Genomic DNA, 10,936 nt, shown 5'->3' on the forward strand with positions numbered 1-10,936 from the left:
TTTTCTCATCATTATTAAAAACTTCATGCTTTACATGTGCATTTTTAGACTATATAAATTGTCCAAAGCAGGAAGCCGAGACAGAAGCCCCCGTCGCCATAATCCTGACCAGTAAAATAAACAGATTCGACAGATTGCAAATGATTTGTTGTTGAAAATTATGCACAATAGTACCGGAGGAGAGGGGTGGTGGAGGGGCTACGCAGTAGTCTCCTTTTATAATAATTATGTTTTTTTTGTTTGTTTGGATAATTACATATATTTTGTAATAACATGTTTTGAATAATTACTTTATGTTATTATTTTGTTTTGATAATTTTAAGTTTGTATAATTTTGTTTGCAAATGAGTTATGATTGTATAATTATGCGTAACGACATCGATAAAATGTTCGAAGAGATAACAAGTTCAAAAGACTAGTTCTGGTTGCAGTGCCATCCGCTACTTAAGTAGCAAATTGGTTGTTGTAGGGCGTTTGACCGTCCGTTACTTAATTAACAGATTGACTGCGAATGGTGTCCATTACTTAAGTAGCGGAAAACTCTGTTACAGAAACTCAAAGACATAGAATCAAAAAAGGCAAAATTAAGTTCAAACATATTTTTTTATATTAAAACATTAAACACAAAAATTACATAATTTAAATATTACATCCAAAATCTCAACTGCTAATTAGTCAAAATTTTCGATAGAAAAGAAAGAAGCAGAAACATAAATAGGAGAGGTGTGAGAGCTCACCACCTTAAGGCCTCTATTTATAGGCATTTTGGCCACACATGTGGCCAATTAAAATTGGCTATGTGGCAGACATTTGACTGATGCAGAAGAATTGACCACCGACTATTCTGTCACTTAGGTAGCGGACGACAGGTATACTTAACAAACATGTAAATCTCATTTATCAACTTAATGGGCTTAGCCCAATTTACTTTTTATTTTGACTTTTAGCCCAGTCTACTTAACAAACTAAAAAAGTGCATGAGCTTTTGTAAGGAAAAAAAAAAAAAAACCGTTTATCATCTAAAGTCTAAACTAAACCTTTTTTTTTTGTAGAAGTCTAAACTAAACCTTTAATTGGCTTGAGTTTTAAAAATAATATTCACTAATCTTATATTTATCAACTAAATCTCCAAAAAATAAAAAAATAAAAAAATAAAAAAAATAAAAATAAACTAAACCTTTAATTGATTAATTAATTAAGTGAATTACGTAAATTGAGTGAATCTGCTTCTGCCAGCAGCTACCGCTAAAAGTAGCATCACCATCTCTGAAGGGTTCACCATTGCTGCGGAAGAGAATGGGAACAAGACAGGTATACGAAGAGAAACTAAGAAATGGAAATCTCCACCATGATCCAACCATAAACCCTGGCCTTGGTTCCGCTCGTTGCCCACGTTGCCTCTCTCTTCTCAACCCTAATTCCGTGAGTATCTTTTCTTTTTCCTTTTTCTCTCGCTTGTTATCTGTGTGTATTGCATATAAGGTGTTTGATGATTTGTCTCAATGAAATTGACCGTGTTTTTGCAATTCTGTGTATGTTTAGGAAAGAGGTGAATGGACTATTACTCCCGTTTTGCATGATGCCACTGCCGTCGTAAGTTCCTCTCTTGAAATTTGGGCATTTTCTTTATCTCTTTGAATTATTTTTGTACATACGTACATACCCCTCCTAATTAATTTAGATATTTTTCTACAATCTATAGTAAATACACTAATAATATAAACATTAACTAATTCTCTCTTGAAGGATAAAGTTACAAGATCTATATGAATTGTAAACAAATTTAATATCACAATCAACTTTTTTTTTTTTTTTGAAGAAGCCAAAATGATATATATTAACATAAACAGTCTCCCCAGCACAAGACGTACCAAAGAAGACTAAAAAATTACAAACGAGTCAGAGAAATACAATCGAAATAAAATCATACAAGGCCCAAACACATCAATGGACTAGACCACCAGCTATGGTAGTTTAAAGCTAACGTGATGTTCGTCGTCTTCAACCACCTAAAAGAGAATAGCTTGATCTTGTCCAATAAAATATGAGGTGTGCCCGTTGAACCCTTGAACAACCGATGATTTCTCTCTGTCCATAACACCCAAACACAAGCGAGCCAAACAAGCTGCAAAAAGGACCGTCTCGCCCGAGATCCCTGATAAAGCCGTAAACTGAACAAAATGATCACGCAGAGAAGTGGAATCCACCAAGGAAATGCCAATCCATGCGCGAACTAAATCCCAAAGTGATCCAGCAATACTACAAGATAGAAATAAATGATGAGCCGACTCAGCCGCTTCGCATCCAAAAACACAAGTGGCAACCGTAGTAGACAGAACGCCACGAGTAACCAGGTTTGCTCTCGTAGGCAACCTATCCCGCAATAATCGCCACGCAAAGATGGAAACCTTCAAGGGAACCTGAGAATGCCATATAAGATTATCCGCATCATCCAAAGTAACTGAATCCTGAGACGTCAAAAGCTGATAAACTCCCCCGACCGTATAACCTGTGTCAGGGTCAAGTCTCCATTGCCACCTGTCAATAGCCTGATCCTGCAAAGAAATGTCAAGAAGTAAAGACTGACACTCCCCCAACATCTCCTCCTCCCACGCCCACAACCGTCTCCGCCACTCCCACGCCCCACCATCTTCCCCCCAACCCAAAGCAAACATTTCTGCGACCGAGCGAGATTTGGTCACCGCCAACTCAAAAAGTCGTCCAAACCGCTCCCGTAACGAAATCCCCTCCAACCACGGATCGGTCCAAAAAAGAGTATCTGACCCATCCCCCACCCTCCTCGAAACATGCTCCCTAAACCAACTACCACCTGGCTCACCAACACCCTCTCGAATACGCGCCAGCTCCCTCCACCACACCGACCCTCTCTGACCATCCGCCCGAAGACTACCTCCCTCAAGCCCATACCTAGCTACCAGCACTCTAAACCACAACCCCTCTCTGTCCACCAGCATCCTCCAACACCACTTACCCAACAACGCTATGTTGAACTCACGCAACTGTCTAACCCCCAAACCTCCATACTCCTTACGTAAACAAACAGATTTCCAACTAACCCAAGAGATTTTCCTAGAATCCTCACAACTCCCCAAAAAAATTTAATGAAAATAGATTCAATAGAGGAAATAATACCTGAGGGAGCTTTGAAGAAAGAAAGGGCATAGACAGGTAAAGAGGTCAAGACAGACTTTAACAGAACCAGACAACCACCAAAAGACAAAAAGCGGCTCTTCCACCCAGACAATCTGTTCTTTAAACGAGTCAACATCGGTTCCCAAAATACCAAACGACGCGGATCACCCCCAATTTGAAGACCCAGATAAAGGAAAGGAATCTTTCCCACTTTACAACACAGAGAAGACGCAGCTTCACACAACCAGGACTCAGGGATATTAACGCCAACCAACATACTTTTATTAAAATTAACCTTCAAGCCAGACATAGTTTCAAAAAGCACTAAAACAGCCCGCAAAGCCCGAACATTTGCCCAACTTTTTACCCCCATCAAGAGAGTATCATCAGCAAATTGAAGGTGTGACACCGTGACCGACCCCTGACCACCAATACTATAACCTGTAAACAAGTTACGAGCCACCATAGCTTCCATAAGCACATTAAGGCCCTCAGCCGCTAGAAGAAAAAGGAAAGGAGAGAGTGGATCACCCTGCCTAAGCCCTCGCCTAAGAGGGAATTCATCAGTCGGACTACCATTAACTAGCACCGAAGCCGTAGCCGTACAAACACACTCTCTAATCCACTTCCTCCACAAAGTCGGAAATGACATTCTCCCCATAACAGCATCAAGATACCCCCAATCCACCGAATCATAAGCTTTCTCAAAATCAACCTTAAACAACAAAAGATCCTTTTTAGACTTTCGCGCCTCATCCACCACCTCGTTAGCTATCAGAATACCATCTAGAATTTGTCTGTTCTTTACGAACGCAGTCTGGGACTCAGAGATAACACTACCAATCACTTGACGCAACCTATTAGCTAAAACCTTCGCCAATATTTTATAGAGGCATCCGACAAGCGAAATAGGGTGAAAGTCACTCAGCCTCTGAGGACTATCCGTTTTGGGGATCAAAGCAATGAAGGTCGAGTTAATACCTTTCGTCAACTTGCCATTTCGATGGAAATCAGAGAGAAAGCGCATTACGTCGCCTCGAAGCTCGGCCCAGAAATCTTTAATAAAGCCGAAATTGATACCATCAGGGCCTGGGCTTTTATAACTATCGCAATCCCACACAGCTAGCTTCACCTCAGTCTCCGAAAAAGGTTTGGTTAAGCCACCAATCTCCATCGGATCTAACCTCTTAAACTGAAGGTCGTCAACCCCAGGCCTATCCACATTAGGAGCCTGAAAATGAGACTCAAAATGCGAAAACACCGCTTGCCTAATAGGATTAACACCCTCCAACGAAACCCCATCTACCTGGATGACTGACAAAGCATTCCTTCGACGACGACTTGCCAAAACTGAATGAAAATACTTAGAATTAGCATCCCCTTCCTTAAGCCACAACGATCGAGATTGTTGCCAACTAATGCTAGCATGCAACCTAGATAGCGAGTGAATGTCAGCCGAAACCCCATGAAGCTCAACGAGATCCTCCTCAGAAAGATCATCTTCCCCCCCCTTCTCATCGAGAGCTGAAAGCCTGATTTTCAAATTATCTATACGACTAGGAAGATTCTGAGCATGAGTCTTATGCCAGTCTTTTAAAGCCGCCTTAATCATCTTAAGTTTTTCCTTTAAAACGTAACCACCCCAACCATCCACTTGGAGCGAATTCCACTTATCTTTGACAAACAAGTTATACCCAGGTATATCCTTCCAGCACTTAAGCATTCGCGACGGTCTTGGCCCCCAATCTTCCTCATTCGCAGACAAGACCAGGGGACAATGATCAGACAACCCTCTCAGTTCACAATCAACTTTCTTAATTCCCGTGATTTACTCAATGAGACCTTATGTTTAGGGACGAACTACCTCCATCCCTAAATATAGGACTTCGCTGACTAAATCACATGAATTAAGAAAGTCGATAGTAGTAATAAATTTATTGATAGTGGATGTTGCATTTACAAGTTTATTATTTAAGAGAAATAATTTATTTTTCTTTTATAATAGTATTTATTGTAAGGGGTAGAAAAAGAGGTAAAATGTCTCAGTTGGTAGGGACATCAACATTTTATATGCAGAAGCCAGAGTTCGAACCCCGGACACTCCACTTATCCATCTTTAAAGGTAGAATTTCAAGCCACCAGGCTACCTGACCAAAAAAAAAAAAAAAAGAAAAGAAAAAGAGGTAAAATAATTAGGGGGTATGTAGGTAAATAAATAATAAATGAAAATTGAAAGAGTCTTATAAAAAGGGACGAGAAAATTACTCAAGAGGCCTTATATTTAGGGACAGAGGTAGTATATGTATAATAACTTAAATTAGAGATAGATATGAAGTTCTAAACTAGGGAAAGAGCTAAAAGGAGATAACGTTATGCAATTTATGTTTAGATTTGTATTAAACATGTGACTTTTATCCAGCTCAATTGTAAAAAATGCCATTCTCAATCTATTTGCATTTTTATTGTGGCTGTTTTCTAACGGACCTTTTTTTAAAACCTCTGTATCCATAATTGGCCTGGTTTTGATAACCAGCTTAATCAAGTGATTATGTTATCATATAAGTGCTTATGTATATAACAAGATAAAATAATGTTAAATTATTTTCATGTAAACTATAAACTAACTGTGTACATAAATTATCATAAAGAGGTTAGAGAAATAAATACAGATAGTGGGTAGTGGATACGACACTGACTCGCTGATAATAATTTGATAAAGTAGAAGTAGTTGAATACAATCACGTGTGTTGGTGTCTTGTTAGGTGTCCAACATGTGATATGCCTTCAATCTGAAATGTCGGTGTGACATAGATTCTTATTATTGCATGAGTTCTCTTGTTGCTTATTTTTGGTGCTTTTGGTTGAATAGATTGGCTCAGGGGTTGGTGGAATGATCAGTGCAGTTCATGGTTTGAATAGAGGTAATTTTAGTTTGCTTCTATACTTTATGACGTACATCTTGAGTTTAGATGTGACATAGTGTTGGTAACTGTTGTTCTTATTAACAAGAAAGAGTAGTTGTAGGCTTGTAGCCTTGTAGGAAAAGCTAACATTTTTCTTTTGCTTCCTAAATGGCATGTGTTATTTATTGATAGGGAAACTCTTTCAGCTCGTACTTACCCTTCACCTGTTTATGGATTGAAGTTAAATCCAAACACCTTCTTTGTTTAAAATATTGCTCTTTAATATTTGGTTGTAGGCTTACCATATCTTCAGAATCGTCTGAAAGGACCGAAGTGGCTTCCTTTTGTGGTCGGGGTACGTAGATCTTTACTGACTTGAGTACTTTGCAAATTAAAATTACCTACCTTTGTGCCTTGTTGATACCGATGTCTGTATCATAGTCGATATCATCGTCTTCATGCTTTTATATGCTGAGCAGACTAGATGCATTCATGACTTTCTTCTTTTCTGATTTGATCCCACAGATCCCTCCATTGTTGATATTTTCAGGAGCGAGTGCTGCATTTGGAGGTAATTCTATTTACATAATTACATGCCTATTTATTTCAGACATTTTAGGACTTTTAATTTAACAGTGCCCACAGCTGTATATTTGACAATTACTGTATGGTAGTTGTAATGTTGCTTCTCGTGAAACCTTAGGCTATGTCCCCGTTTTTAGTTTTCTTTTTGTACTACTTGAGTCATGTTCTAGAATGGTGGCTATGGTTGTATGGTCTTGGGGTGGCAGACTTTTGACAAAACTAGTTTGATGGCCATGTTGTATTGACTTTTACATGGAGGCTGCTGACCTACGATTCCGATGTCCATGCTGTGTTGCAGAGGCCATTGCAGAATTGGTGGCTACGTCACTTTAAAGATAGAAAATAGATGGGAATCATTGACCTATTTCAAAGTCATTACTAATCAAAGCCATAATGATGAAAAAAAATCCTAATGATCCGTCAAACTCTAAATGTGCACATTATTCTCACACTTGCTCACTTCTGCTGTCTATTCTAAATTACTTGTCTTTGCCTTTAACTCCAAGGCTCTAACACCCCACTTTTGCTGCTCCTGCATATCCTCTGCCACCTCCAGTGAATTTCCCTACCCGAATTAACTACCATTGTTTAGAAAATTTGCATATTCCTCTTGATTCATGATTCATCCTTCCTTTTCTGCAGTTTTGCATTTTAAAAGTCTAAACCCCTGCTCTATATATACCTTTCTCTTCTCTATTCATTCACCTCTTGATGGTTATGTTTGGCAAAAAGTAGTATTTACCCCTGCTCTATATAGTTGATAAGCAAACTTATAGCGGATGAACTTATAGTGGATAAATTAGATGCTAGCAAATTGAATTTGAAATGTTTGGTAAAATTAGCGGTTGAACTAACTGATAAATATAAAATGACATGAAAGCGTATTTATGATTAATATTTAAGTTTCCATTAAAAGAAAATAAAATTACTTAAATTTAAATAATTACAGTTTAAATGACACAAAATGATATACTATGCTATAAGCTCAAATGCGCTACTTGTAGTAGCCCCTAAAAAATACTACAAGCTAGTGATAAAACACTACAAGTTTGTGAAAGAAGAACTGTTATAAAACAACTGTACTTTGATCATATGAGTTTATATGCTTTAAGCTATCCACTATAAGAGAGAGGTATGGCTTTGCCAAATAGAGCCTATATCCTTCTCTATTTTATCCTATTACTCTCTTTCTTTGTAATTGCATCCCATTTGTTCAGTTGTCCAAGGGCTACTAATAGGGATAATTTTAGTGGATGAATTACAATGTGTTTCTAGTTTATTGTTCTTGACAATAGTAAATAGTTCATTTTGTATTCCATTGTATTCTACAGTTTTTTTTTGTTATACTTTGTGTACTATAGTTGCTAGTTTCTGTGCTTCATCCATAGTCCGTCAAATCCTGTTGTTATACTGGATTTTAGGTTTGGTATAATGAACTGCCGTAATAACATGGACTTGCAAAATGTGGGATACAGAGGGACTGTAAGGTAGATTTTGAGATCCTATCTAAAATGAAAGATCATATTCAAATAAGTATATGCGTAAATATTAAGTAATACATATATGCAAAATGACCATAAAATTACAACTGATGTTCAATCCAAGTAAAATTGGAAACGCACTAGGTCACAACACACGACTCTAGTTGACGTCACAAGTCACAACTCATAATATAATAGGAAAATTTATCATAAAATATATAAAAGCCACAATTTTTATTTCCAAAAACATGTTTTTATTTCACATAGCCTCAGCTTCTAGCTACACATTGTAAATGTAGTTTGAAGGAACCATCGAGCAACTTCAAACGCGTTAGAGGAGAGTATAGCGTTTGACAAAATGTAGAAATAAAATAGCAAGTGACCGCATCCAGTCAGTAGCACAATCAACTTTGAAGGAGAGAGGAGTTCAACAACAACCATCAGCCACAAACAATTACAAACCAGTCACACCTTGCCATCAGTCACCATCGACATCACCTGGGTATCGGCAAGACCCCCTATAGATCATCAACAAAAGCCATGCCACAGATCAAATCACAGAATTGAGAGATAGATAGAGATGATGTGGAATAAGTTCAAAACCCACTTGGGTTGGTGCATTGGTATTGGCTTGGGACCTGGGAGTGTGCTCCTCTTGAGGTTTGAGGTTCGATTCTCTCTGGTGCCAATTTGGGTGGGCTAATTTAGCTTCTTCAAAAAAAGAATAAGTTCAAACATGAACTCAGGGTTCAGGTTGGCTTAGGCTTTTTCTTTTAAAGTTGTAAGATCTGCCACATAAATGGTAGCCAACCAGAACTTGTTTGAGAGGGTTATTATCATCGCTTCTACATTCTTGCCAGAAATCCTACCTGAATTTCACCGAAGCAAGTGAATGGGTTTGTTCATGATAGTTTTTATATAAAAACTTGACAATTTTGACTTTAACACGTTTTCCTTGCCAGAATGCTAATAAAATCTGCAATAGTGCTAATTGTATTTTCAGAATGTTTGAATGTATAATATGCTATTTGACATTTAAAGCATACAATAAAGTTGGAACTGAAAGCACCTTACTTTCGCAAATTGATTTTTATTTAAAACGTTTAAGAATTGTATAAAAAAAAAGTTTTAGAATTAGTTCTTTTTTCTGCTTCCTTATGATTTATTACATGGTGGCCTGAGTAGAGAGATCAATACATTGGTGAACTTCTACATAATAGCATAAATTTTCAGAATAGTTGGTCATTGCGACACATTGATCTATTGATGGACGATGAGTTTAATTAAGGGTATAGAGACTTCCTTAACTCAATAGAATGCCAAAATAGAAGTGATGTGAATGTAGCTTTGAAGCGGAGTGAGTCGAGGAAATTCATACCACAACATCTGGCACACCACCAATACTTGATGTGAATGTAGCTTTGAAGCTGTGTGCCAGATAGAATGATCTGCTGCAATAGCACATTTATTTTGGTGTAATCATTGATTACATTGCTATTGAGATATAATATTCAAAATTCCAGGTTCATTATTCATATGACGTGGCTTAAATTGATTTCTGCATCACAATGTTACATGGCTTGTGTTGTGTCTAATAGTTTCCGTAGGCAAATATCACTTAAAGTTTTTTAAGTCTTGTAGTTTGTTGATTATACTATAAGCTTAAACATCCATTAATAATGTGTTACTTGCGAAATTTTCAGGTTATGTGCTTCCAAAGTTTGCTCAACTCACCGTGACATCTTATTATGCCAGCTCGAGTGCATCACATTATGGAATCTCACTTCTCACCCGGTATATTGAAGAGAACAATTCCAATACTCAGCATCTCAATCTCAAGAGGATCCAATGATTCCTTTCAGGTGTAATTACAAGCATGACGCATTACTGTTGGCAATTTTGTTTACATTATTATTTGATCTACATGCCTTAGTTGTACCATCTTGTGGATGGGTAGGATTTCTGAGGTTTAAAGTATGTTTTTGAGTTACTCTATCTGGAAATGATTATATTGTATATAATATAATGATTTATAATTTGCTTTGAAGCAGCAAACCTTAATAGTTGTTTTATTCAATAAGGTTAATTTACAAATATTGTGTTATTAGGAAATGAAATACCACCACCTGAGATTTTGGTTGGATTACTGAGATTTTAGTTTTGTTCTTATATATCTATGAATCTAAAAATATTTATACATTCCAAATAATTTCCATGGACTTATTCTGGTTGAAATAAAAAGGAGAATATGGTCTTAAATATATGATATTAAGTTTCAAAAATCAAATGGACGTGAAAGCAACTGGTGTCTCGTTCACTGCATATAAATTTCCCGATTATGATAAGATTCATGTTATATAGTGAATCTCTACGTGTGCTCAATTGGGTTCAAATTTCACTTTTCATCTGGCAATGGAACACTATCTCGTGTTTCTACGAATCAACTCATAGTTTTAGTACCCTTGAATACTACAAAATCCATATGCTACAAAACCAAAACATAATCACTACAAACATAATCCAGCTATCGACTTGGACCGGCGCCTCCCAAGGCTTTCTTCTGCATTTGTCTTACAGAATATGTCGTTATAGGTGTCAAAACAATGTAAACCTTTTCAAGCTGTTCTATACTTCTATCGCCTCTTCCAATTTTGGGTGACTATTAATTTTTTCCCTTGCATCCGCCCGGACCCTCCTACAAATGTCAAGCACATCAATGGAGTTATTCACATCGTCTTCCTCAGTCAACACCTCAAGATTTGCAGGCCTTGGCGGATCCCCTTCAATTGGTGGCCAAACCTTCATACGTGACAC

The 10,936-nt window shown here is 37.3% G+C and overlaps 1 protein-coding gene across 1 annotated transcript; it reads left to right on the top strand.

The window, feature by feature from the left end:
• The first annotated feature begins 1,151 nt into the window (after window positions 1-1,151).
• LOC123906329 lies at window positions 1,152-10,183 on the top strand. The gene is made up of 6 exons (XM_045956234.1): window positions 1,152-1,422; window positions 1,543-1,593; window positions 6,023-6,074; window positions 6,353-6,411; window positions 6,582-6,627; window positions 9,826-10,183. The coding sequence occupies exons 1-6, from the start codon at window positions 1,297-1,299 to the stop codon at window positions 9,972-9,974; spliced, it is 483 nt and encodes a 160-aa protein (XP_045812190.1). The 5' UTR covers window positions 1,152-1,296; the 3' UTR covers window positions 9,975-10,183.
• The last annotated feature ends 753 nt before the right edge of the window (window positions 10,184-10,936 follow it).

The sequence above is a fragment of the Trifolium pratense genome, linkage group LG1, assembly GCF_020283565.1.
Source record: "Trifolium pratense cultivar HEN17-A07 linkage group LG1, ARS_RC_1.1, whole genome shotgun sequence".
Classification (NCBI taxonomy): Eukaryota; Viridiplantae; Streptophyta; class Magnoliopsida; order Fabales; family Fabaceae; genus Trifolium; species Trifolium pratense.

What these genes read in the sequence shown, in the direction of transcription:
- LOC123906329 (XM_045956234.1), top strand. Translation starts at nt 1,297, where the DNA reads ATGGGAACAAGACAGGTATACGAAGAGAAACTAAGAAATGGAAATCTC. An exon ending in CTCTTCTCAACCCTAATTCC is followed by an intron (nt 1,423 to 1,542) that starts GTGAGTATCTTT and finishes GTGTATGTTTAG; the next exon opens with GAAAGAGGTGAATGGACTAT. An exon ending in AGCGAGTGCTGCATTTGGAG is followed by an intron (nt 6,628 to 9,825) that starts GTAATTCTATTT and finishes CGAAATTTTCAG; the next exon opens with GTTATGTGCTTCCAAAGTTT.